Source organism: Talpa europaea, assembly GCF_964194135.1.
Source record: "Talpa europaea genome assembly, chromosome: 9".
Taxonomy (NCBI): Eukaryota; Metazoa; Chordata; class Mammalia; order Eulipotyphla; family Talpidae; genus Talpa; species Talpa europaea.
In genome coordinates, this window is record NC_140076.1 from 29,850,990 (window position 1) to 29,878,212 (window position 27,223).

The window sequence follows — 27,223 nt, forward strand, 5'->3', positions numbered from 1 at the left end:
AAAACGTTCAGCCTGACTCTGAAGGGGGTGAGGGTGGGGTGGAGGGGAGCTCTGAAGGGGGTGAGGGTGGGGTGGAGGGGAGCTCTGGGGGGAGGCTGAGATGTGGTCTGACTCCCAGGAATGAGAGAAAGATGGCCACCAGGTTACGGTCATCCAGAGAAAAGGTGGTCACTAGTCTGCACCCTGTCCATGATGTCCAGGGCCACGTGGATGACCCTGAGTCTCCCACAGCAGGGTCCACTGTTGTGTGTGACAAACACCTCTAAAAGCTTCTCAGGCAAGGCTGCTATGTCAGCTTACGCCATGATACATAAGGGTAATGATTTCACTCTCTAGATAACCCATTTCTGGTAGGAGGGCTTACTCTAAGCTGAAGTTACCTGAATGAGGTGTCACTGGTGTTATCTCATGGTGTACAGTGAGGTTTTCAAGCACAAATGATACTGGGGATTACAATGCACAGCACAGTGGTAGGTTTGTGGCGGGCAACCGCCTGGTTGACTGATTGCCATGGTAACACAATCTAGGCAAGAAACTATGGCCTAGTAGAAACGCTTACCTTACCTGCTTTCATAGAGATAAGAACAGTTGGAATCAGCATATTAATATTTGATTCAAAACAAATAACACCCCTGCCTTGTGATAACTCTGAGTTCATGACCCAGATCCACATTTCCTCATGAATATTTATTTTCAAATCAAATTTGCTCAGCAAATCCTTTTCCTAGAGAGTCCATGAAGTCTTTCTAAACTGCAGGCTGCTCCTGTGACAATAATTGTGGTTTTACACTCTCCACCACCTGAGTTGCCAAACCCTTAAGCCGGCTGCCAAAAGTCGGGATCTGGGGCATGAGCCACCACAATGGGACAATAACTCTTGGTTGATGGGGCAGCTGGAAGAAATACAGCGAATGCCAAAAAATGGTTGATCCAAAGTCATTCATCTTGGTTTTGGGAACACAGCTGGCACAGGTGCTCCCATGTACACACAAGTATTCACATCTCTCCCTGCCCCCCACTCCACCCAAGGCATCAGTGCCCCTCCGCAGGTGATTGAGCCCCAGGAGCAGAAGCCCCAGTCACAGGGGCCCTATGCTGCTCTGACCACATTAGACAAGACCGTCCCTGGGAGGGCACTTCAGAGCCCCCTCCCTTCCCCTTGCCACACATTACCTTCCAGCCTATCTTCTGAATTTACTTCGATGATTATTATATGCTGCCTGTCTGTCCCCGCCAGAATGTAGGATCTGAAGGCCCTGAAAATTGTTTTGTTTTGAAGTTGCAATCCCAGAACCCAGGACACTCCCCAACACAGAGCAGGGGCTCAGTGATAATTTGTGGAATGAATGGGTGCTGATCCTGCAGCCTAAGGAAAGATAACAGCCTGCCCACCTGCTGTGTCTCTGGGCCCATCATTGACTCATCACTGCCCTGCATTGAGTATGTCGGGTGGAGCCTCTGAATCATTTGCACCCCAGGATTTCAGGCAGCCACAACTAATAGCTTCTTATTGACATAGAAAATGGGATCTGCTACCACTCCTGGCGGGGGGCTATTATTACTGAAGCCTGGAGGTTTTGCTTGCTTGTTTGTTTTTCTTTCCCTCACAGATCTACAGGCAGGGGTTGATATCTGCTAACCTGGGGCAGGTGAAAATAAATGTTCACTGTGTGAGTCAGCTCACACAAGCAGGGACTCAAGGATACAGCCTGTACCAGACAGGGCCTTGACTTAGACCTGATGTCAACGGTATTGGACACTTTTGAAAAGTGCCATCCTCTGAGCTCATGCGCAGCCTCTGTCCCACTCACCACTTCCCACAGGATTGTCACGCCTGCACGGATGGGACCAGGCCACCTTTTAAAGGCACACTCAAATAATAACTTCTTCAAGGTTGCACTGTCAGTAAGGGGCAGATGGGATTCAAACCCAATGTCCATTTTACAGATGAAGTAAAAGGCTGGGATAGGGCCAAGATTTGATGAAAGTCACATACTGGGGATTTAAGAGTCACTGAAGTATGTGCTCCTCTGAGCAAGGGACCACCTCTCAGTCATCAATGACTCTCCCACGCCCAGCCTGGGGCCTAGCCCAGAGCAGATGAATGAAAGGAAGTGCAGACACAAAGGCTAAAAGCCCGTTTTAAAGGAAACGTCAAATATAATGGAAATCCCCAAAGCTTGTTGGCCCTGCACAACCAGCTGTGGGTTTGAGAGGGAGGAAAAGTGATGCTGTCCAGACAGCAGGTGAAGCCAGCAGAGGTGATGATTGCTCCCACCATGTTCTCCTGACCTGGGGTGGGAAGTATGCCCTCACGCAAAGCTGCCCCTTCCCAGGTTGAGCCCCCACCTCTCCCACCAATCCTCACTCTCACATTCTAGTCCTTCATCCTTGTCCATCTGGTCCCTTTTCCAAAACGTACAGGGAAGGACCCTACGTTGTCTTCTCAGGCTCTGTCCAGCCCTGAAGCAGATTTAAGTTCCTATTCATTGTAAGAGCTCAACAAGCATTGGTGAATGAATGAATAGCTGAGTTATCATTCTATCATCTGCCAGGCAAGCATCAATATCAAACTCTGGACAATTTGTTACATGTTTATTCATTCATTAAATTCTTACTGAGTACCTGCTGTTTAGAGGGTCTGGTGGAAGGCTCTGGGATACAGTGAGAAGCAAGTAATAACGGCTTTCCAACGGGTCCTTGGTCCATTAGTCTCCTCTCGTCCATTTTAACATTTCTGCAATTATTTTCAAATTTATCCTTCGAAAGGAGGGTTGGGTCTCAACAACTTTCAGTGCCTCCCATCACCTACATGAAGTATAATTAAATCTCCCTGCACTGACACTCAAGACCTTCAGAGATTTAGCTGAAACCTGTACTCAAAGCCTCATCTCCTGTCTCTCACTTTTTCCTTCCATTACATATGTTATGGGCCAGCCCTGCCTGAGCTGCCTACTCATCTGCATGAGGCAGCTGCTGCTACTGTGTTACAAACCCTCCAAGGCCTTGTAGCTTAAGCAATAATCAGTTCATTTCACTGTGGCTCAGCTAGGGGTTGGCTGGTCTGGGTTGGGCTTGGCTAGACTCAAGCTGTGGGTTCATTTGGGCTTGGTTCTTCACGGTGGGTTGGGCTCAGGTCTGCTCTGTTTATTCTGGGACCCAGGCCAAAGGGGCAGCAGCTACATGGAGGAATCTCTTTTCATGGTGGTGGCTGAGACACAAAAGGGCAAATCCTACTAAGCAAGTGCATTAAGACTCTGCTGGGTTTGTGTTTGCTAATGTATCACTGGTCAAAAGCAAGTCATGTGGCAAGGCACACATCAAGGAACAAGGAAGAACAGTTGCCCAACGTGAATTCAAAGCAAGCCACATGGCTAAACCACGCATCACTGGGGTTTAGGGAAGGGGAAGGCAGGGAGTAAATGTTTTCAAACAATGATCTAATCAAACATACCATCTCTGCCCAATGAAATTGGGCAATATGGTCTTTTTGGGGAGCCTCCAACACCGTAAACGCTGCAAATATTTCATCCATTTGATACAAGTGCACTGAAAACCAATGTAGAATAAAATGGACAGGTCCCTGCTCTCCTGATGGTGTGAATGAAGCTCTCAGAACGCTGACTATCAGCTCTTTCTGCCACTAAGTGGAGAAAAACCACCTTGCAATACATGAGAAAACCACAGGAAGCTGGCTGGCTGTGGGACGGTTATCAGCAGAGAAAGGCCTGTATCAAACAATATTAATTCCATCCTGGCCAGGCTAGCAAATGCTGTTGGAAGCATTCTCTCACCAATCTGCATCCTTAAAACAGTTCATCACCATGCGGTTAAGGGCTCTTGCAATCAATGAGAAAATTTATTGAGGTCTGCCTTGTGCCAGGCAGGACTACCAAGCTCCCTGCCTTCACAGTGTCCTAGCGGGGAGTCAGATGTCTGCTCCCTGACAGCACCCAGTGCAGCACCATGCCCACATGGGTGCTCAATACATACAACCGACCAAGACTCCAGAACCTCCTCCATCGCTTTACTCACTCATTCCTGGAAACAGCCTCAAAGACTGAGGTTTCCACCAAAGCCTTCCCATTCACCCAGAAAGAAAAATGCAGTTAATCAAAACAATCTGGACTTTTCTTGCATTCCCACCACCCCTCCACCCCACCCCAAAATGAAACCTCCCTAAGTGATTAAATGTTATAATAAGGATTTGGCATATTGACCCTGTCAAAGATTATGCATTTGTGGTATCTCATGGAACATAAAGTGCCATGGTGAGATGGGCTATCAGCAGAGACCAGCAAGGAAAGGAAACAAGGAATCCCCAAGATAAAAAAGCCCCTCAGAGTCTCAGTCAATAAAAAACCTCTAATCACACATAGCCGGGGCCAAGAATGTAACTAACTGCGTCTTTCCGGCAAAAATAATGCTAATTAAATAGTTACAAAAATTATTGTTATTATTAGCAGTATCATTATTATTATAGTAAATTAAATACTGTCTAGAAATTCAAAAATCTTTCTTAAGCATCTGGTTCCTTCCAGTTTTCTTAAGATACTGGTTACATCCGGCAGTGGTTCCCCACAACCCTTAGGAGACCTTGAACTCTTCCTCCTCTCTTTGGAAGCCCTCCAGGAAGTGGCATCAGACTACTCTGCAATCACTCATTCAGCCAACAAATAGTTTGAGTACCAATTCTGACCCCCGAGCTGGTGGACAATGGGCCATAGTTTTATCTCTGCAACCCTTTCTCCCTGTAATTTCCTAACAGAAGCCCTGGCCACATGCCCAATCTGCTCAAAGCACTTCAAATTTACAGTTCTCTTTCCACCTCCTCCAGGGAGCCCTCCCAGATGTGTCTAGGTATTCCTGGGGATATATGTTTTCTCTCCTCTGGCCAACTGTACATGTATGGTTGTGCCATTTTTGCTGGACATACTATCCATTCTCTTGTCTGTCCCCTTACCATGTCCATGCCTGCATGGACATCTGCTCTTTGCATCTCATACTTCAACAGTGTGGACTACTAAGGAGAACAGTAAATCAACCCAATCAGCCCTGTATCAACAAACTGAACACTTAATCCTTCCAGGGATGTGCTGCAACCTAAAGGTACTGCCAACTATGGTGTCTACACATTAAGTTCTGGTGGAATTTCTCCAATGACCCCACAGTGCTGGTACTTTTACCTTCTAAACTTGTTCCTCCCTCAGCTTCTCCTAATTTCGGTTAATGCACAGAGCAAATGTGCAATTATATACCAGTTTCTTGCTTTCTCTGCAAGCAACTCGTCAGATGCATGGTCAGCTCTACCTCCAAAACACAGCAAAACCCATCATCACCTGCTCTCCCCAGGCCTCAGTCCCCATCATCTCTCACCTGGGCCATTCCAACAGCATCCACACTTGTTCTCCTGCTTCCTCCATTCTTACCCTGAGAAGAACCTTCTCTGCACACCACAGACAAGGCCATCTGCCATCTTCTACACCAAAAAGCAAGTCAAATCTCCCTTTGCTTCAACCCTATGGATTCAACCGTTGAATAAAATCCTAATGCCGTCTTGTGAGCTGTAGGCCCAGCAAGATCTCACCCACCTCCTTGCTGCTCCCTTTCCTGATGTGTACAGGGCTCCAGGCACAACATCTTTTTGTTCCTTAAAGGGTCTCAAGGCCTTGGCACCTGCTGTTCCCACCCCCCAGAACATGTGTTCATGGCTGGTTCCCCTTCACCCCCCTGGATTCTGCTGGGAAGATGCATTCTCCCCAGAGCCCAACAAAACAACGCAGGTGCTCCTCTCCCACCCCCACGCATAGCACCCTGGTTCTTCTCTAGCCTGTTGCCTTGTATCCGTATACTCTAAACTTATTTACTTATTCATTGTTAAGCCCTCTTTTCCATGCAGAAAAAGGATCTTTTCTATTTTGTTCACTGCTATATTTTTAGCATCTGTCACAGTGCCCAGCGCATAGTAAGCATTCAAAACATATTGGTTGAAGAAGAAAATTTCCCCACTCCTTAAATGTGGGCAGCTCCTAGTAACTTCTTTCCAAAGTTGAACTGTACAGAAAATGGGAAAAGAGTAATTTTATAGAAAAGAAACACAAGAAACAATGCCTCTGCCAACAATCGAGGTTAATGCCCACGGTGGTAAGTTATGCCACAGAATGTGTCCTCGCTGTGAGATGGTAAGGACGGCACTTGATCTCTGGTCTTCCACCCTCAAATGCACAGATTAAGCCTAAGGAGAAAAATCAGACAAATGCAATGGAAAGACAAATATCTGACCCATACTCCCCAAAGCTGTCAAGCTCATCAAAAACAGGGAAGTCTGAGACATTGCCAGAGCCAAGAGGGGAAGGGGAGGGGCAGTTACATGGCATAGGGGTGCCTGATGGGATCCTGGAAGAGGAAAAGTACATTAGGGGAAAACTAAGGAAATCTGAATAAAGTGTGAGCCTTGGTTAATAATAATGGCTCGATATTGGTTCATTCATCAAGACAAATTTACCCATATTGATACATGCCAGTAACAGGGAGAGCTGAGAATAAGGAACTCTCTGTGTTGGTCACCTCAATAGTTTTGTAAATCAAAGGCTGTTAAAATAAAAAAAATACATAAAAAGACACATTTGTGAGGTAAATGACTATACAACAGTAAATACGGCAAAGGTATTTTCATGTCTTTTTGTAAGAATGTACTAAGCACAGATTCCAGCAGGATGCTAGAAGAGAAGAAATCCTAGCTTGTGAAGCACGCTGGGCCACTAGGTTTGTGGCACTACTTTGTGAACAACACATTTTGAAACACTGTAAAGGCAGACTCCAGCCCTCCTAACTGAACTAGTAGTACTGCCTTTGAGAGTTTGGGTCATTGACGAAAATAACAAATGCTGCCCTCTTTGAGGATGAACCCTAGTTTCCCACTGCTCTCAAGTCCCTCTCATCACAAGCACCACTGAGGGCCTTCTGTGGACTCAAGTTTAAGTTTAGTTTATCAGCCAGCTCCTGTCCTAGCTGGGGGTTCAAGTCCCACCCACGGTTGCAGCCCATCAAGGGGTCCGATGGTTCATACAGACTGCAAAGAGCACAGGTGTTCAGAGAGGACTGAACTGGTGCAATCAGGGAAGACTTCCTGCACAAAGGGCCAAGCAGGATCTAGCAGAGGAAACAATATAGTGACAAAAGGAAGGACAGAGGTTACAGCATCAACAGAGCCAGGGCATCCAGGGCCATGTGCAGGGAGCAGTTGATGAGAGCCAAAGGAACTTGGTAAACTGAGCAGGGGGCAAGTGAGGAAAGGTCTTGAAATCCTCCTAGATTATTAAGGGTAAGAAACACTTCCTCCATGAAGCCCTTCCCAAACCTTGGACATAAAGAAGTTCTCCCTCCTTAGTCCCCCTACCCCAGCACTCTTACTTGGCTCACTCCGTCTTCCTTCTGCCTTTTCATATGCTCTTTGCATTCCATCTATCTCTCCTACCTACCTGTAAGCTTTGGGGAGGGGGGGCGAGATCCTTCTCTGCTTCTGCTCTAGAGGATTCTTCACAGAGTAATAGCTCAAAGAAACACCTGGTGAATGATAGAGGGAACTTCACGACAGATCATGATCTAAGAGGCCAGGACTTTATCCTTTACACAACAGGGAGGTTGCAAGATTTGCAGAAAAATCCAGGGTCTATTGACATTTCCTCTTCCCAGCAACTTCTTCCACTGCCTTTCCCCCCCCCAACATTCAACTGGTTCTAATTCATTTTTTCTCTGTCACCTTTTAGTCATTCAACAAACATTAACACATAGTGCCTACTATGCACTAGGCACACTCTAAATGCTAAGGATACAGATAACAGCATGAGGTGACATTGCAGTGATGGGGTGACAGGCAATAAATAAAATAAGTAGTCAAATACCTAGAGTGCCAATTCCAGGTAACAGGGCTCTGGAGGGAAAAGGCAAGATGGAAAGATAGAAAATTCAAAGCGGTGATTTGGAATTTTAAACAGGGATTTTAAACAGACCACCTTTGAGACCTGCTGAAGGTGGGGCAAATTTTTTTCTTTTGTGTTCACCAATATAGGCCTATTACCAAAGCAGTACCTGGGATGCAGCAGGCATAGACAAGAATGAGCCAAAAAAAAAAAAAAAAAAATGAGCCCAAAGAATATTCGAGTGAGGGAATGAGTCTTGGGAAGGCAAATTCTTTTTTTTTTTTTTTTTTAACGTTGAGATAACTGTAGACGACATGCAGTAGCAAGAAATGATATCTTTCTCCCTATTTCTCCCAGTGGTAACATCCCACATAACTACACACAGTACATACCCAAACCAGTCAACAGATGTAGACACAATCCACTGATGTGACTTGGGCTTCAGCACTCTTAGCTCTACTCATTAGTGTCTGCGTGCTTGGTGTATTTAGTTTTGTGCAATCTTAAGGATTAATCCATTTTTAATGTGCAAGTCAGGAGGTCATGTAAAGAGTGTAGAGTGGGAGGGAGGTGGAAAGAAGTAGCCCCCGGCCACTGGGCAGGTTGGGCACCTGACGTGAGCTCCATGTCAGCCTCACAGCCACCTAAGGAGGCAGGTTTGATGCCCATTTTACAGAAGTGAAAACTGAGGGGCTCAGAGAAGGAACTCGGTGGGAGTTACACAGCTGATAGGCAGAGAAATCTGAAGCCCAAACTCCCAGGCCCCCTTTCCAGAGTCTTCCTGAACACAGGAAGGTCTGAAGAAAAAGGCAGAAGGAGCAGGAGCCAAGCGGAAGACCAGGCTCCAGGAGCCTCTGGGAGGGAGAGGAAAATGATGAAGAAGTTGATGAGGATTCTGGGATTCAGAGTTAGGCAGAACTGAGGTACCATTCATGGGGGAAAAGGATGAAGGGCGAGAGGGATCTGGAGGGGAAGAGAATCCTGGCTCAGCCCGGATTCGATGTGTGATTTTGGGTCAATTAACATCTCGAGGCTTCATGTTGCTCCTTCTCGGGACAGGGGTGAGAACGGCCTCCCCACCCATTTGCTAGGAGGCCAGAGAGATGAAAGGTAGCCCTTTGCAAAGCAGAAGTGTTAGACCCACTGCCAAAACCAGCAAGAAGGCAACCCAGCCCACGGCCCAGACTGCTGCGGTCTCCCACTAGAATGACTGACTGGCTTTCCCAAAGATGAAAATGCAGAATTTAGGTCAGCACGGAGCAGCTCGCTCTGTTTACAAGAGACAGAATGTGTGTGTGCCTATTAAATGCCTTTGATTCCCGGCGATGATGAGAGACCGAGGGCTGTTTACCACTCTGGATATTTACTTTTCTCATACACAATCAGCTCGGGTGCCGTCAGCGCTGACGCCACCTCACACCGAGGCCCTCTGACGTCCCTGCTCTTCCCCAGTGCCCACACATGGTTTGAATTTATTGGTTTTAGCAGCTTTCATTTATACTGTGTGGGGATCATGGACTGACCAGCAAACAGAAGCTCAAATCTGTGCCCTGGAAAAAACACAGAAGCTTGAGAGAGGAGGGTGCGAGGAGGGCTGAGAGGATGCCTGCAAGCCAAGGAGACAGGGCTCCCCAGTGGAGGCCCTTAAGGCCCCATGGGAATGAATCAGTGGTCCCACGGGGAGCTGGAAGGTGTGTGGCAGTCACAGCCACCAAGGCCAACCACCTGGGTGCCACAGTGGGACGTGAAGGTGGCTGCTGGGGACAGTGTGGGGGCTCTGACTGGGGCTTTCTGTTTTCCACCCAGAAACTCAGAGGAGGATGTGTAGATGGGGTGGGCAATCTTACAGCTCCCCCAGCATCCCTGAGTGTGTGCTTGCAGCCAGAGCCTAGGGAAACCCAGACTCATTAGACGAGGTTCCTGTCCCCAAAGATCTTCAGTCTATGGTGGAGACAGACATGTAAACATATAAAAGGCAATTTTATATGTTAAAATGCCCTTTCCCAGTGAGGTCAGAGCCAGCTTAGAAAGTGGCTTTGCGGCAGCAGGGGTGCCATTTATGGTTTACCAAGCACGCTGCTCATACCGCCTCAGGGGCCGGGCAGGGGAGGGCGCCGCTCAGGCTCAGGCTACTGGACTCCCAATCCAGTGCTTTCATTATTTACAGACCATTTCTGGGATGCACATCCTCCTGTCCCCCACTTCTGACTGGGGAGCATTCAGGAACCCCATCCCCACTCTGAACAGGTGGAATCCCCCAAATCGGCCATGAAATACAGTCATGTCCCACAATGGCTCTTCTCAGGCCAGTGATCAGGGTCTCAGGCTCCCTCACACTGGGGGTCTAACTGTGCTGGCCTCCAGCAGCCTCCAGGCCACATTTACAATCTATAGTTTCTAGGAGCAAATGGTCCTAAGAGTCTGTTCCAGAAGCCGAGAGTCCTCTTCTGCCTGTGCTGCGTGACTGCGCCCTGGAGCTCATGAGGGTTAACACGCTTACACAGTAGCTCCTTCCTTAAGCCAAGGGGCTTGAGCATTTAACAGCAAGCCTGAGGGAGATGCTTTAGTTTCATAAGTGAATGAACTGCAGAACATGGGAGTGGGGGACAGTGGCCCTGCAGTGACCCCAGGATCAAGTGCATGGCTTACAAGGAGGCCTCCACCATCCTTCCTGTCCCCCTTTGACCTTCAGCACCAAAGCTCAGGAAAGCCATGCCTCGTCCCCCTAAGGCAAGGAGCTCCTCCATCACACACAAAATGCCACCAGCTCAGGACTCCCGGACAGTGAGCGTGCAGTGCTACCAGCTTGGCAGCATTTGCTACCAGCTTGATAGCATTTGCAGGGTTCCAGAGTCCTCCAGCACCTGCAGAGTCCCAGCCAGCATGGGTGGAGGCTCAGAGAGCCTGACAGGTGGCTGGGAACTGAAATTCTGTCCAGCTACTACGGCGCACTGAACGGGGCTCCTCACAGGGCTCTCAGTCCTGTGCACAGACGGGGGACACTGCAGGAAGCATGCCAGCCCCGCAGACCAGTGCTGGCACAAATTTACAGCCTCCATTTCTTTTTTATTGTTGTTGTTGTTTGTTTTCTTTATTTCTTCTCCAGTTTTACTGAGATACAGTGACAGAGTACTGTGTAAGTTTAAGGTGTACAGAATAATGATGACTTTCATGTACTGAGAAACAATCACCACAATAAACTTAGTAAATATCCATCATCTTATACCAAAAAGAGGGGGAAATTTTTCTCAGAATTCTTAGGATTTGCTCTCTTAACAATTTACAAATGTACCAATTGCAGGGTTAATGTAAGCCCTGGAGATGTCTAATATTGTAGCTAATTATCCCATAACTGGAAATTGGTACTTTTGGATAACCTTCCTCTAAATCCCCACCCCTCATTGTTAACTATATTTTTCTATCTGTTCTGATTTTAAGTTTGTCTTTCTTTTAACATTCCACATATAAGTAAGTCACATAGAGTTCGTCTTTGCTTATTTCGTTTAGAATGATGCTATCAAGTTCTGTCCTTGTCACAAATGGCAAGATTTCCTTCTTTTTTTATATATAGCTGAATAATATCCTTAGTATACACACCACAACCTCCTTATCCATTTATCTATTGATGAACACTGAGCTTGTATCTCTCCCTAGGATATTACAAACAATGTTGCTACAAACATGGATGAGATACCTCTTTGCCATAGTGTTTTCATTGGCTTGGGATAAATGCCTGGAAATGGAATTGCTGGATTAATTAGGCAGGATCAATTTTTTAACTTTTTTTTTTTAAGATTTATTTATTTATTTATACAAGCACTGGGTACAGTCAGAAGCACGGGAGGGCGAGAGAATTCACCAGAGTGGGGAGCAGAGCAGGCAGAAGGACCGAAGTACACTGCTGAGGGGAGCAGCGGGTGGCAGGAGAGGTCTGTGCGCCATGTGGGACCCTCCTCTGGGGGCCGGGGAGCAGCCGGGGATCGAACGGGTGCTGCAGAGGCTGCGGGCAGCTTTGCAACCCAGCGCTCAACTGCTGCACCACCGGGGAGGCCCAATTTTTTAACTTTTTGAGGAAACTCCCTACTTTTTCTATAGTGGCACCACCAATTTCATTTCCACCAACAGTGCACAAGGGTTCCCTTCTTTCCCCATTCTCGGCACTTGCTATCCCTTATCTTTTCGATGATGATTATTCTAATGGGGGAAGTGATAGCTCACTGTGGTTTTGAATTGCAATTCCTGATGAATAGTGATGTTGAGCACCTTTGCAGGTACCATTTGTATTTCTTCTTTGGGGAAAAGTCTGTTCAGAGCCTTTCCAAATTTTTTAGCTGGATTATTTGTTTTTCATTTGCTATTGAGATGCATATCTTCTTTATATATTTTGGATATTAACTCCTTCATCAGATATGTTTTGCAAATATTTTTTTCCCATTCTCTAGGTTGTCTTTCCATTGTGTTGATCTTTTCTTATGCTGTGCAGAAGCTTTTTAGTTTGATAGATAGAGTCCCATTTATTTACTTTTTTGTGGCTTGTACTTTGTCATATTGAAAAAAGTCACTGCCCAGACCCAAGTCAAGGAGCTTTTCTCCTGTGTTTTCCTTAGTTTATGGTTTCCAGTCTTACATTTAGGTCTTTAATCTATTTCAAGTTGATTTTTTGAATGGTGTAAGATAGGGGTTGTTTCATGTGGGCTCAGCCTCTCTACCACACCTTCACCTGCCAAAGTCAGCTTCTGCTCCCAGCCCCTCACAGCCCTCCTCACTCTAGTCCTTCCTGAAGAGGTAGTCTTCCTCTGAGGAAACCTCAAGAGTCTCTTAAATTTCTGCTTCTGCTAATCTTCTATATCCCAAGCCCCCACTCCCAAGCCCCCACTATCAGATTCCAGTTCCTTTCTTTAGATACAAAGAGGTTGAGAGCATAAGTTCTGCAGCCAGACTTCCCGAGTTTGAATTCCTGACACTCCACTTACTGGATGTATGACCGCAGGTAAATGAATTAGCCTCCTTGGGCCTCAGTTTCCTCACCTGCAAAATGGTGCTAAATACAGCACTACCTGAGAAACTGTGGTGAGGAAAAGTACATGGAAAGGACTAGAACCACATCCAGCACTCTACTGTGAAGCTCCCTTTCTCAGGTCTTTCCATTCTTCCCTCCCCGACCACCCCCATATTCATCTTTGCACCCCCAGAACCTGGAACTGAGTGTGGCACATGGCATTTCCCAGCAGAGCTTGCTAAGCGAAGGAATGAGTGAATGGAGGAACAGTTTAATAGTAACTAATTCAAGTGGCAGAGATTTGTAGGATATTTCTCTTTGGGGGAAAGAGAAGAGGAAAAACATCTGCACACGGAAGAGATGCCACTGTGCAGAGAGCTTTGGAGGGCTAGTAAAGTCCTTCCCAGGCTTTCTCCCTTGATTCTCCCCAGAACTCGGAATTGCTGCTATTAACAGCCAACCTGCCCCTGCATCCCGGAGAAAGAACACTCCGAGAGGGGACTGCCCAGGGAGCCCTGTAACCAGTGGCGGTGCTGAGCCTCAGAATGGAGTCTCCAGTCAAAAGTTTTCGATCTCTCCTTCTGATGTGCCCCACGCCAGGGAGTGGTGGGAGCTCACTGGACGCCAGACCTGAGCAAATATGGTCAGATATTACATACCGCTGATGGTCAGAAAAAATAACCACACGCCAGGCCACTGGGTTCCAATGAGGCCAACCCAACACCCAGCCCTGCTCTGGCCCATGCTCAGTGAGACTAAGGGATCACATGCCTTCTTCACTGTGGATGGGCTTCACCTCAAGACATAGTGACAAATGGGCCAACAATAACAATTAAAATGACCACCACATAAACCACCAGTTAACATCCATCACTTCCTACACATGCCCAGCACTCAGCTACGTGGTTTATATGCATTATCCCACTGACTCCTCACAACACCCCAAGGACTAAATACCACTGGGAGCCCCATTTTTGCAGATGTAGGAACAGACCCAGCCAATGTGGAGTAGCTGGGATTTCTACTCCAGTTTATCTCTAAAGATACCAAAAACTCTAAATAGAAATCCTTGCTCCATCAGTTTGCACAAAATGCTTAGCCTTGAATTCTTTTTTTTATTTAAAAATTTTATTTTATATAATTCTTACATCTTTTTTCATCTTTGCACAATGTATGCATTTTCATTTTGGCTATATTCCCCATACAATTGCACCCCCCCTTCTTTTGACTCTAGTCCTTCCTTTCCTGGCCCCTCCCTCTCCCCACCCCCTGTAGTGTGTCTCTGGTTTATAGTTGCTTGTTGATTTTGATTTATACTTTGTATTGATTAGTCTTTTTCCTGGTCTCTTATTTAGGTTTTCTAAATTCCTGCTATGAGTGAGACCATCCGGTATTTTTCTTTTTCTTTCTGGCTTATTTCGCTGAGCATGATCCCTTCTAGCTCCATCCATGTTGCTGCAAACTTCATGTGTTTATCTTTTTTGAATGCTGAGTAATATTCCATGGTGTATATGTACCACATCTTCTTGATCCAGTCATCTATTTTTGGGCATTTGGGTTGCTTCCATAGCTTAGCTATTGTAAATAGTGCTGCTATAAACATAGGGGTGCAGGTGTTCTTTGGAATTGATGTTTCTGTGTCCTTTGGGTAAATACCTAGGAGTGGAATTGCTGGATCATCTGGAAGCTCTATGTTTAGTAGGTCCAGAAATCTCCACACAGCTCTCCATAGTGGTTGGACCAGTTTGCACTCCCACCAACAGTGCAGAAGAGTTCCTTTTTCTCCACAACCTCGCCAACATTTGTTGTTGCCAGTTTTTTTAATATGTGCCATTCTCACTGGTGTGAGATGGTATCTCATGGTAGTTTTGATTTTTAGCCTCGAATTCTTCACAATAGGGAAAATAATACTTACCTTTCAGGACTGTTTAGGAACTTACTGTGATAAACTGAGGTCTAGTACCTAACAGGCACTGAATATCAATGGATCTGTAAGAAGCTGGATAGGAACAGCAACAATAAAGCTAAAGAAGGGAAGTGTAGAAAAACTATTCCTTGCAGATTCCCTACATTTTCCCATTTAGCACTTTTACATAGCAGTCTCCTTCCCACCTTAATCCTTTGTGGTCCCATGTCCAGGGTCCACAATCCTATTCAACCTGCCAGGTCTCCATTAAGAATCCTGAATTTCTTTCTCACCACATCTACAATAAACTATACAGATGGATGCAGAATAATAAAAAATCACTGCAAGACCACTAGCAGGCTATGATCACTGTGCAGTTCTAGGTCAACTGAACATCTCAGTCAAAGTCAAACTCAAGGATCAAGCATCACTATCACTGAGGTCCCAAAGTATCTCCATTTACCTATGCCATGACCAACCCATCACTCCTCAAGCTGCATCTCAATATCAACAGAGGGTGGTCTAGGGCTCAAAAATGTCCCATAATTCAGTGGATGCTGCAATCACTCAGTTGGAGATCCAGGGGAGCTACTGGGATTCTGGGACCCCAGAACCCCTGAGTGGCCAGAAGCAAACTTCCTTACCTTTCTGAGCTCAACAGTCACAGTGGCAACAGAGGGGCCAGGACGCTGTGAGAATACAGTGGGAAAGCACTGTCTGCAGGCAAAGAAGCAGGCTCTCGCCAGAACCCTACCATGCTGATACCCTGATCTCAGCTCTCCAGCCTCCAGCACTACGAAAAAGTAAATTTCTGTTGTTTAGGCCACTAAGTCTGTGGATTCTGTAATAGGAGTTCAAACAGAGCAAGACACCCACCAATTATTTTAAAATGCAAAGCTAAAAAGCAGCCACATCACTGCACTTAAACTCCACCTGCTGAGTTATGATCAGGTGGCATCAACCCACTGGGGTCATCCAATATGGGGACCTCAGACAAAAGTCTGTCTGCCAAAAGGCATTTGTTTAGAGTCCAGGCTTTCAAAATGGACGGTGCTCAAGAACTCACCACTTCAGAGGAGTATGAGCTGGCCAGACTACAAAGCTGCAAGATGGAAGTCAGGCAGAGGGCAGTGAGAGCGAAGGCATGGGCCACGACAGGGATCGCGTGAGGGGGGAGAACAAGGACAGGTTGGCATCGCTGGAGCTCAAAACCAACTCAGCGAGTAACAGAAAAAATTAAACATTTAAAAATGAAAATAAAGTGCATGTAGGGGGGCAGAGGGGAGAGGGTGAGCTTAGAGAAGCTCATGTGTGCTGTGATCTGGTAAAAAAAGAGAAAGAAAAAAAGAGGCCTTTGTTTGCAAGTAACAGATGATGCTCTGGTCTGGCGTCCAACACAACAAAATGTTCCAGGATGAAAGAGATAAACCCAACAGGGACCTGGGACCCATGGGAGTTAAAGTCCTGACCAAAGAGGCCGGCAACATTAGCTCATCTGCACACCTCAGGTGGGAAGTGTGAAGGCTTTTGTGAATATGGAGGGCAAGATGCAGTCCCTTTTTAGCAACCCTGCTACCAGCATCCCAACCACCAAACACAACACAAAGCCCCAACTCCAGAACTGCAGCACTTTCAGTCCAACTTTATCATCAACTAAAAGCATATTTTGAGCTAAGTTTAAAATCTGGATCTACCAGGAAAGACTGCTTTGGTAATGATTATAATATAAAGTATAATATGTAAGTGCTAAAAAAAATCAATTGCCATTAAAAAAATCCCACAGAGAAAAATATATGTAAATGAGTCATTGAGGAAAGCCATGGACCAGGTTCCCAAGCAGATGAACCTTAGGAATACTCTGGGAAGACTTCCTGGAGGAGGCACGGCTTTGGATTGAGCCTTGGAGATCTCACAAGATTCAGAAGGAAAAGAAAAAAAAGGAGGAAATTCCTGAAGAGGGAGGGGGCCCAGGACAAGCAACAGCCTTTCCAAGATTGGGGCAACAGTTTTGTGTTCCAGCGGATATACTGCACAGATTTAAAAGCCTGTGGATCCTGGAGGAGCTGCTCGGCGAGACGGCTTGGCAGCGGCTGAGCAGAACTGAAGGCTGGGCCACCAGCTGCCTGTGGATTAAGTGGGCGGACAGAGAGCCAGTGATGGGAGATAAAAGGGAGTGAAGTGGATAATATTTAGAAGCGAACTTGAGGGGGGAAAAGAACGTCGGCAGCCGGGCTGGCAGGCTGCGCGCTTGTCGAATTCTTCAGTTTCCTCCCTCAGAAAGCTGCATTACCAGGCGACCCCTTCCTGGCTTCCAGAGATGTCCAAATGGGAACTATTAACAAAGGCACGCTCCCATTTTATCTCCCTCACAAAGTGCTTTGCCGCTGCTCAGGCGTTCTCGCCTTGGCTTGAGGTTGACTGGCGGATGGGCTGCAGGAAGGGGAGCAATGTGTTTGCAGATGGGGCTTCTTGGAATTCTTGTGAGCTGGTCCCTTCCAACTCTCCGAGTTTAGAAATCTGTGTCTATGTGCTGAAAATTCTTCAAAGTTAAGAGGGTAGGATTTCACGACGTGAAGATTCTTCGAGTCCAAAAATGCCTCTGAGCCTCATGTTCTAAGATTTCACCATTCTTAGATTCCCTGAGCCTCTGAGTCTCAACCCGTGATTCGGATATTCTGGAAAGCTGGTGATTTTCTTACTACGGACTTCTGATTCTGAGACTCGAATATCTGCAGCCCTCTTGGTCACCTCAGGCTCTCTGGCCTCACTCTCCTCCAGCAGAGACACCTGAGCTGCATGCCTACTTCTGCATTTGTTTTTTGCTCTATGCTGGGATAATATATTAAACATTAAAGTCTGAGTTAACCAGGTCAGAAAGATCAGCTGAGCCTGCTGCGCCAGCAGGGGCTCTTTGCAAACAGCTCTCAGAGCACAGAAAGAATCTGGGATGACACATGCTGAGGGTCAGAGCTAGAAGGTCCCCTGAGGGACTCCGCATCACGTGACAGACATTTGCCGAACAGCTCCTGACCACAGTGCCCCGGCTGGGTGTGAGAGACAGTGGGTGTGGCAGGCCGCAGCAGGAGGTGGAGCCGGAAGCCCAGTTCCTAGTGCAGGGTCTGGAGTTACAAGGTGCGGCCTGGGCCAGCCTGTGTGTTGATCCCACAGTGACCAACAGTGGCTGGCCTGAGGTCCTGGAGGGGGTGCCCAGCTGCCCAGGGTAAGGCGCCTGATCCTTCACGCTGACCAGGGCACACAGATCCTACAGGGTGCCACAAGCAAGGACAAGGGCTGTGAACTCGAGGAACCAGCGGTGGGTGCCGCAGTGGCTGTGGTGCAGGCTCAGAGAGAGTGGAAGGCCACCAAAGTGGCCACTCTGTGGGTATGAGAGCTGGGTTCTCAAAGATGGGAGTATGCAACAGGAGGAGAAGGGAAGAAGAAGAGGGTCTCGAGGTGAATGTGGAGAACAAGGACACCGGAGACACTAATGCCAGGTGCTCCGTGCCTCAGTTTCCACAGCCGTGAAGGGCGGAAACACCTAATAGAGGCCAAGACCGTGAACTTTTCACAGGTTAAACCTTCCTCAGGGCTCTCTCCAGCACCACAGGGGGCCCACACAGTGGGTGCTGTGCTTGAATGAGTAAGAAAGCGAGTGAGGGAGAGGAGTCCTGAGGAAAGAGAGGATCCAAGCCTGGGCAGGTGTCCAGCGGACCATGCTGCGACAGGCTGGGGCTCTCTCTCCACTCTGTAGACTGGCAGAGAAAGAGGCAGCAGGATCACCCACCGGAACCAGCAGGCTGCCAGACAAGTAGGTAGCAGCAGCAGCCTGCCAGAGACAAGCCTGCCAGCCTCTCCCGATGGCTGATAACTCAGGCTCAAAATCTCAGGGTGGGATGGCCCAGGGCCTCCAAGATGTGGGGCAGAAGATGAGCACCAGAGTAGTCAGACCTGGACTGACCCTGGAAATCTAGCCCAACACTTTTCAGGGACACAGCGGCAACCTCAGTCAGAAAGGGAAAAGGACCAGTCCAAAGTCACAGGCAAGGGAGGAAGGAGGGCAGCAGGGCTAGTGGTGTCCCTGGAGGAAGGTGGCAGCTATTAGAATTCAAGGAGGGGGTTCTTCGCTGTGACCTACACAGTTCCCTTCATTCATTCATTCATTCATTCATTCAATAGTGCTGGATGGCTGGGAGGCAGGACAGGTCATGTCATGGTTTTCGACCATTCATTCATTCACTCAGGCAGGCATTCTCCAAAATGCCTGATGTGTGCTGTTGACTCCTCAGGGTGTGGCTAAAGGAGCTCTGACAACAAATCAAGGCAGCCCTTCTTTATTCAACAGTGCCTGGTTGGCATGGGTTAGGGGATGCTCTTCTTCACAACAGTCTCAGAAAGCTGGGGAAGCATTCCAAGGAGGCAGCTGGTTCCCGGGATGTCTTTGGGAACTCTTATTTTAGAATCACAGCCAGATCCAATTTACTAATCAGGGAGAAACCGTTTCAGCACTTTCCAATGATCTCTCCAGACATTTTTTTTTTTTTTTAGTAAGAACTTAATCTCCCTCCCTGCCCCCACACATACACACAAGTCACCATATAATGTAATCTGACTATTAAAAATTAATTCATCTCACAGGTGCCCGACAAGCACAGAGGTAGACTCCTGAGTCCACTTGGCTTGGTCGTGTAATCGCTGCCAAAGGTCTTATTCTTTTGAAGCCTCAATTTACTGTCTGTAAAAGAGATACGAGATGACTTGTCACAGCTCCCTAAGGCTCGATGGGATACACTTTTGAGGTGTAATGTAGCACCCTGTACAGAGACAGAGGTCATAAATGAGGATTCTGCGGTCTCTGACTTCCCACCGAGGAGCCTGGAGAACTTTACAACGGTTTGAATGCCTTGGCCATCATGGCCAAGTGTCCAGCCTGGATGGGCACTCTGGATGGGCAATGGCCACTCCAGCATGCTTATTAAACCCTGCCAAGCACAGGATGGCAGGGTCCTCGTTTTCTTAATGCCTCGGAGAACCACAAAAGTCAGTCTTCTCCTTTAGCACCTTCCTTCACTGTGCAGGTGGGGGAGGACTGAGGACCTCTAGAGGGGAAAGGAGGTCTCCTAACCAGCCCAGTGAGTTGGTGGCGGTCAGTCCCTGTCCCTGCAGGCAGCCCACAGTGCTGATTAAAATCTGCAGGTCCCAAGACTGTCACAGGTCTGGAGCCAAGGTTCAGGCATCCCAGGCCGCTAAAGGCAGGGGCTGCCATCCTCTTATTACCCCAGCTCTACTTTGTTTAATAGCAGATGGTCAGTGGACATGGCCGCTGAGGGAAGGTGCCAACAGGGCAGACCTGATGTTTCCCAGGCAGCCTCTACTTTCCCTGCCCTAGAGCTGGTGACCCAGATTCTTTTCCAAGCACAAGGCCTCCTGAAGGTAGTGTTCTTGCATGTCTCATAAATCTGGTCACTAGTCTCCCATCTGAGAGATGGGGAAACCAAAGTTTATAAACAAGTCCTTGGGTTTAGTGTCAGAGCTGGGACTGAAATCTAGAAGTAAATCTTTTTATCTCTCAGCCCACAATGCTGAGCTGCCTGTAACACACTGGAAATCTTAGTGGACATGTCTTCTCCAATTCCATACAAGCCCTAGAGCCAAAGGAAAAAACGTCTAAGTATAAATTCTCTAAGAAGTAAAATTTTAAGTCCTCAAGGGAAGAAAGAAGACTGACAGAAGAACATGAAATACCTACCCTATAGAGAGTCAGTGTGGAGCAGGGGGAAAAGCATCTTTCATTTAGAGTCAAGCAGACCGACTCTGTTCCTCATTAGCCATATGACCTTGGGCAAGTCCTCCAACCCTTCTGAGTGCCCACCTTAGAAAGCCACAGGTTGTGAGAATCCAACAAAATGGAAAAGCATGGGAGTCTCCTGCAGGGTGCCTAGCACATGGAATTGATTATACCCATCCCAAGGAATGTCGGGGCTGGAAGGGGCTTGAAAGATGACCTAATCCCAGGGTCTCATTTCACAGATGGGAAAAACAAGGCCCAGAGAGGGCAACTGACCTGCCCCAAGTCACATAACAGGGTGATGCTGGGTCTATCATCCTCAGTTAATGTTAAAATTAGAGACCATGGCCAATAAACTTGCCCTTCCAAGCTGTTGCAAAGGTAGAAGAATTTTTTTCAGTGGCTCCTCCAGCCAATGGAATCCCAAAATGTAAGCTTTCTTTCTCCACTTAACAAGGGAAAATGTGGTATTTCTGCCCAGAAGAAAACACAACAATTTGAGTAATATGAAAATGAAAACAAAAATCCCAGGTCTGAACAAAAAAACACTCTTTTAAGGCTTCTTTTTCCCACCTTCCTCTCTCATTGCAACCCCCCCCCCCAAATATTTTGCAATAACAGTAATGCTGAGAGGAAAGAAAAAATAAAAATCTGATGCACTTAACAGATATTTCGGTACAATAATGCATCACAGATGTTCATATCAAACTGTGCACGCGTGCATACAGTTTTACTGAGGCTATTGCATTTCTGGCTTTGGGGTTGGGGATCCCTAACCACCCCATCCGTCCAGGTGCTGGTAGCCCACCATTCCCAATTAGCCCCTGGCTGCCCAAGAGACCGGAGGAGCGATTTCACCGCCTGACTCCAAAATGATAATGGGACAAATTGGTGGGGTTGGCCGCTCTGGCAGGTGGTGAGGGTGTGTAGATGAGGTCCTGTATTGCTTGTTCTGGACTTGCTTCCTATAGCCCTCTCAAGGAGATGCACCCCAAAACAATTTTAAGAGCAGCCCAGGCTGGTGATGGGGTGGGCGCATTTTTGAAACTGGAGATTTGAGTCCGTTTGATCTTCAAATGTGGGCTTTGGAGACTGTCAGCGGGCTCCTTGCTGGCCGATGAATGGTTCTCAGAAACTTTTCCTAAAACATAACCTCATACACTTCCCAGCAAATGTTTTCAACCCACCAAAACCATCACTCAGTTGAACAGCAGTGTTTCCAGACCCCGAAGAAAGATAGTTTTGTTGTTTTAAGAGAGACAGACTAAAGCCAGGGGCTGTGTAACCGGAGGGTCGGTGTGCTCCCTTCGGGCCCCGTCCGATTCTTCTGTGGTTGGTACAAAGAGGGTGTTGAGAGTGATGGTGGAACCCACCTCCCTAACTTAAAAAAGATATCGAGGCCCCGAACAGAGGGGCCTCCCACAAATCTGCCTCCAAAATGAGTTGGGCGTTGAGCACCGGAGAGCCCCACACAGATAATATCAGCACCGAGGCCGGCCAGGGAAAAGTCACTTCAGAGGGAGAGAGCCGGTATGTTCAGAGGAATCAGCCGGAGCCAGAGAATGCACAGGATTTTCCCCCGTGGAGAAGGAGTCAGGCGTCGTCAGAACCCCGCGGGGCGTGACTAACTGCCCCAATATTCCTGCCACCGGGGCCCTCTGGGTAAGGACGCCACAATTATGGGAGAGCCAGCAGGAGAACCGACAAACCAGCCTTTCATTTGGCCGGCCAATCAATCTGGCTTCTTACCTCCCTGGGGACAATATTGCATTTCCCCTGGAAAAACAAAAGCCAGAGATCTCTGAAGGGGGATCAGTTTCTGCCGTGGTTTCCCTGGTGAAGAGCTTGCAACATCCCCGGAGCAGCAAACAGGTCTGGTCCCAGTGGTAGACTTTCCAGCCCGGCCAATTTATGGGGTTGTCTCCTTAAAGGAAGAGCAGGGCTCAGGGACCACGCCTCACTCAGGGCACCAGCCCAAGCCCTGCTTGGGGCCTCCTTGCAGGAGCCACCAGCCTGGCTCAGAGTCCCCATCCTGGGATTGACAGCCGGTCTCAAGGCACAGATGTGAACTCATTGTTCCCAGGGCCTCAGAGTTGAGTTTGGGGCCAGTGAGTTGCTAGTGACCTCTGCCCACGGAGACAGAGCTTTTTAATGACAGTTTGCTGGATCAAGTCTCTGGCAATCGGAGACTTTAAACCTCCTAAGCGCCCCTCCAGCCCTTTCTCCCTGCTCCCACTCCTGAGGTTCAGAAATCAGAACTGTCAACTTTTAAGGAAACAGACTTCTCTGAAATTGTTAACCCCAAAACTACCCTTGCCGACTGTCTCCCAGTCTAGGCAGGCAGTCCAAGGGTTGCCTGGAGTTTTGCAAAGGCCTGGAAATGGGGCAACCGCAAACCAGTGCTACTCAGATACCAGGTCCACTAACATTAACTGTGTGCCCAGCCCCACGGACCGTGCATCCGCTGATTCCTCTCCCCAGATGTGCTGCCGCCAGGAGGTGCCCACACAGCAGCCTCCCAACAGCCTCCAGCCCTTGCGACCAGGGCCTCAGAAAGCCAGAAGCAAACTTGCACCTCCCTCTTCTTGTTTGTCATTAGGCTGATGCTCCCAGGGAATTCCTTCTGCTCAGGCAAGCACAGCAGGTGGGGGTGTATATCCCCAACAGGTAACACCACAGAGACTGAGAAAAACACCCAAGCCCCAATTCCAGCTCATACCACTCACCCTCATACCACCACAAAAGCAGCAGGAGGCCTGCCCCATGGCCCCCAAAGCCTCTCTCCCTATGGGGGCAGGGCTTTGGCTGCCCCAGGAGAAAGACCATCCGTGGAGATAAAGGCGCCTGGGGGGGCGGCCTGCCTACCTGAGAGAAGTTGAGCCCATTGAGTGGGTGGCACTGCTCCTCCACCCGCTCCACGGCGCCAGTGCTCTTCTTCATCTTCTCGGCCTGCTGGGCCAGGTAGAGGTCCAGCACGGGCACTCCTCGGGAGCGCACGTCGGTCTCCGTGAGCGAGTTCACCATGAGCATCACCCACACGGGCCGCTTGCGCTCCCAGTTGCCAGCGATGGCATTGAAGAGGTAGTCGGCGTACAGCCCCTTGCCCCGCTGCGCAGGCGTCATCCACGAAGGCATCATCAGCTTCACATAGTCCAGATGGCGCTTCAGGCGCCAGTAGAGCTCGCGGGGCAGCACGTCCTGCAGGTTCTCCCCGTGCGGCAGCAGCTGGCAGCTGGCCAGGGCCGAGATGGTGTAGGGGTCCGTCAGGTCCAGCTCGAAGTAGACACGGGCGCTGGCCTGGAAGGCCGCCTTGGAATTGTCTGGGATGAAGTTCCAGACGCGGGTGTAGGGGACATGGATGGTGCCAAACAGGTAGGCTGGTGGGTCACGCCGGATAGTCCACAGGAAGGAGTTCAGGTCCCTCTGCTACGGGAGGAGAAGAAGGAGAGTTTGAGGCTGACAGCAGCTGAGTGAGCCAAGGTTAAGGGTGGTAGCCCAGGACTGATGTGGGGACATACGGGCCGAGGTGGCACCATGGTAAAGAGCAAGGGTTTCAGAATCCGGAAGACCCACATGCAGATCCTGGCTTCATCTGCCTTCAGGGTATGACCTTGAGCGCCCACGGACTCAGTTTCCCTATCAGTAACATGAGGGGGTGAGAGGTTGTCGGGAGGGCTTGGAAGCACAATACACATACAGAAGCCCTTCAAGGCATGCCAGGCACAGAGGAAGGAGCTATGAAGGCAGGCAGGCAGGCAGGAAGGAAGAAGGCAATGAAGGCAATGTGACTGGCTTTGGCCATGAATGCCAAGAACTGCCAGGCCACCTGAGAATATTCATGCTTGGCCAAGCCAAACCTTTACCGGTGGGGTTTCACGTGGAGGGTGGGGAGAGGGGGGGATCAAGAGTCCTGCTCTGGCAAGAAGGGAGGAAGTCATATAACTTTTAAATCCAACCATTAGAAGATACACGCCAAGAGCACTTTGAAAGCAGAACACCTATTAAAAATAGCACACCTATTTAAACAGCTACTTCCCATTCATCAGGGTGGATACAGTTTTCTTTTTTGGAGGGCAGGTCTGGGGTGTCAGCTACTCTGCCTCACCAGCTGAAACCACAGATGAGAAAATGCTTTGAAACCTGCAGGCTAAGTGAAGTCTTAAGGCCCCAGTTTAGGAGGGGAAGATTCCATAGAATTAGCCCCAAGAAATGTACATATTCCGAGTGCTTTCCAGACTCCTCCCTAAAAGAGATGTACCTGGTCTCCAACCCCAATCCATCTTCTCTGACCTCAGCTGTGAGTGTGTGTGTGTGTGTGAAGGAGGGGCATGAAGACAGCAGTCATTTCTCCAGATCCAGTTTAAGGGTTAAAGGGCATGAGAAAGGAACCACCATGTCTCTCAGGCAAGGCCATTTTCCATCCATAAAAAAACCTTGACCTGCCCACTTACCACCTGCAAGCTTGAGGTCAACTCACAACACTTTCCTGCCTGATTCTATTAAATAGCACGAATGAAAAGTATGTCTTGGGGTGAAGCAGCAGGACATCAATTTACTAACAACCAAAAACTGAAAATCCCAGCCCACTGGAGATAGACTAGGTCTGCGCGCCCAGCCAGCCACCCAGCTCACTGTGGGCACAAGTCAGGAAGCACCTTGCCCAAGGTCAACTAACTCCCAGCCTACAGGTCGCAGGGTAAGGACCCTCCAAGCCATCCCCAGTCCTCTGGGCTCCAATTAGAGTGATTTTCCATGCATTGGGGGAGGGATACTGAGGGAAGTCAAGGGTTTCCTTGGTCTGGAAGGAAAATTAGGAGAACTGGTAATTACTCAACCCTCAAGGAAATGCTAGGCCAGCATACCCTGGCCTTCCTTCTCCTCTGCTCTGGAATCTTCCTTCTTTTTGTGACATGGGCAACTTGGGAGAGTGGGTGCTGCGGGGGGGGGGGGGGAGTAAAGGGGGGGGCCCTCCAGGAAAAGTCTGCCTTAGGTCAGGGATGGGGAGCAGGGGAAAGAGGAAAGCCTCTGCCAGGGGGGCCGAGTGTGTGAATGAGAGAGGAAGGACTAGGTGGAAGTCAGGGGAGCGGAGGGCAAGGAGTGGTGGAAACAGTTAAATGTGTCCAGGGGGAGTCCAGAGCGCAAAGACAGGGTAAAAGCGAGGAAGAAGCGGGTCAAAAGGGGCACGGAGAGGAAGCGTCCGGCGGGAGGGAATGTCGAGGAGAGCCTCAGAGCGACAGCCTGGGAGCCTGCGAGGGAGCGCCCCATCTCCGCTCCCGGCACGGAGCTGCAGCGCGGGCAGAAGCAGGGACGGGTGCCCGCGGCAGCGCCAGGCGGGCGAAGGTGGAACGGGTGGGCGAAGGTGGCTGCGGAAGGCAGGACCCGAGTCTTCGTCCCCACGGGGCTGGACGGCCCCGGCGGCCAGAGAGTGGCCAGGCAGGCGCTCGCTCACCGATCCGGGCGGCCGGCACTGTCCTCCGTCCGGGGGCTGCGGGCGGGCGCGGGCGGTGGTGAGGAGGGCGGCGAGCAGCGGCCCCGCCAGGGCGGCGTGCATCCTGCCGGGGCCCGCGGGGCGCGGGGGACCCTCCTGGGCGGCGCCCCCTCAGCGGGGCGGAGAGTCCCCAGCTGGGCACCGAGGTTCCTCTGGAGCGCGGGGCTCCAGCTACGGGATGCTGGGAGCCCTCTGGGGCGTGGCTGGATGTCCCTGCCGGACTCGGGGGTCCCTCTGGGGCGGGGCTCCGTCTGTTGGGAGAGGGGGACCCTCTGGGGCGGGGCCCCCTCCCCAGGGTGCGCAGCCCGGCTGGCTGAGTCTGGGGGCAGTGAGAGCGCGCTCGGGCGCCCCGAGGCGCGGGGAGGTCCCGAGCTGCGTCGGGGTCCAGGGGCGCGCGAGGTGCCCGGGGCAGTCCCGGGCTCCCGAGCGCGCGAGGGTCCTGGGGTTATGTTGGGGACCCGGGGCGCACAGAGTCCCAGGGGTGCGCAGCGCTCCAGGGGGCGCGCAGTGGGACAAGTGCGGCGGCGGGCGCTGCGGGCGCGGGGGTCGGGTCTGGGGCGCCCGGCTGCCCCCGAGCCGGGCTCAGAGGGGCGGCGGGCGGCCGCGCGGCCGCTGCCCGGGCTCCGCCATGCTGCTCCGCGGCCGGGAGGGAGGGAGAGAGGAGGGCGGGAGAGCGGCGCGGAGCCGGGCCGGGCGGGGGGCTGGGGCCGCCGGGGCGGGGGGAGGGGAGGACCCGGCGCGGGGGGCGGGGGGCCGGGGCCGCGCCGGGCCGCGCCGGGCCGGGCCGGGCCGGGCCGCAGGGAGTCGGGGCGAGCTCCGCGCCCGGGCGCGGCGAGGCGGGGTCTGATGGGCATGGCAGGCGCTCGCTCGCTCCTCGCTCGCTCCCTCGCTCGCTCCCTCACACACGCGCGGAGGGAGGCGAAGCCCGCAGCAGCCACTTCCCAACTTTCCAAACTTCCCAGCGCAACTTTTTCCTCTCCTCCCCTGCCCGCGCCTCCTCCTCCCGCGGCCCTCCCCTGCCCCGAGCCAGCTCCCCGCCCGGCCGCGGCCTCCGCGCGCAGCCGCCAGAGGGCGCCCGGGGCGCGGCCCCGCCACCAGCCCCGGCGCCCCGAGGTGGTCTGGA

At 50.0% G+C, this 27,223-nt stretch overlaps 1 protein-coding gene across 1 annotated transcript in view; it reads right to left on the reverse strand.

Annotated features, from left to right (window-relative positions):
- TRABD2B (TraB domain containing 2B) overlaps positions 1-26,163 on the reverse strand; it is a gene marked incomplete at both ends in the record, with an annotated part of 187,454 nt that extends 161,291 nt beyond the window's left edge. Inside the window, 2 exons of the mRNA XM_084244274.1 lie at positions 23,478-24,038; positions 26,062-26,163. Of these exons, the coding sequence (XP_084100400.1) occupies positions 23,478-24,038; positions 26,062-26,163 (663 nt within the window). The remainder of the gene's footprint in view (positions 1-23,477; positions 24,039-26,061) is intronic.
- Between the last annotated feature and the right edge of the window lie 1,060 nt (positions 26,164-27,223).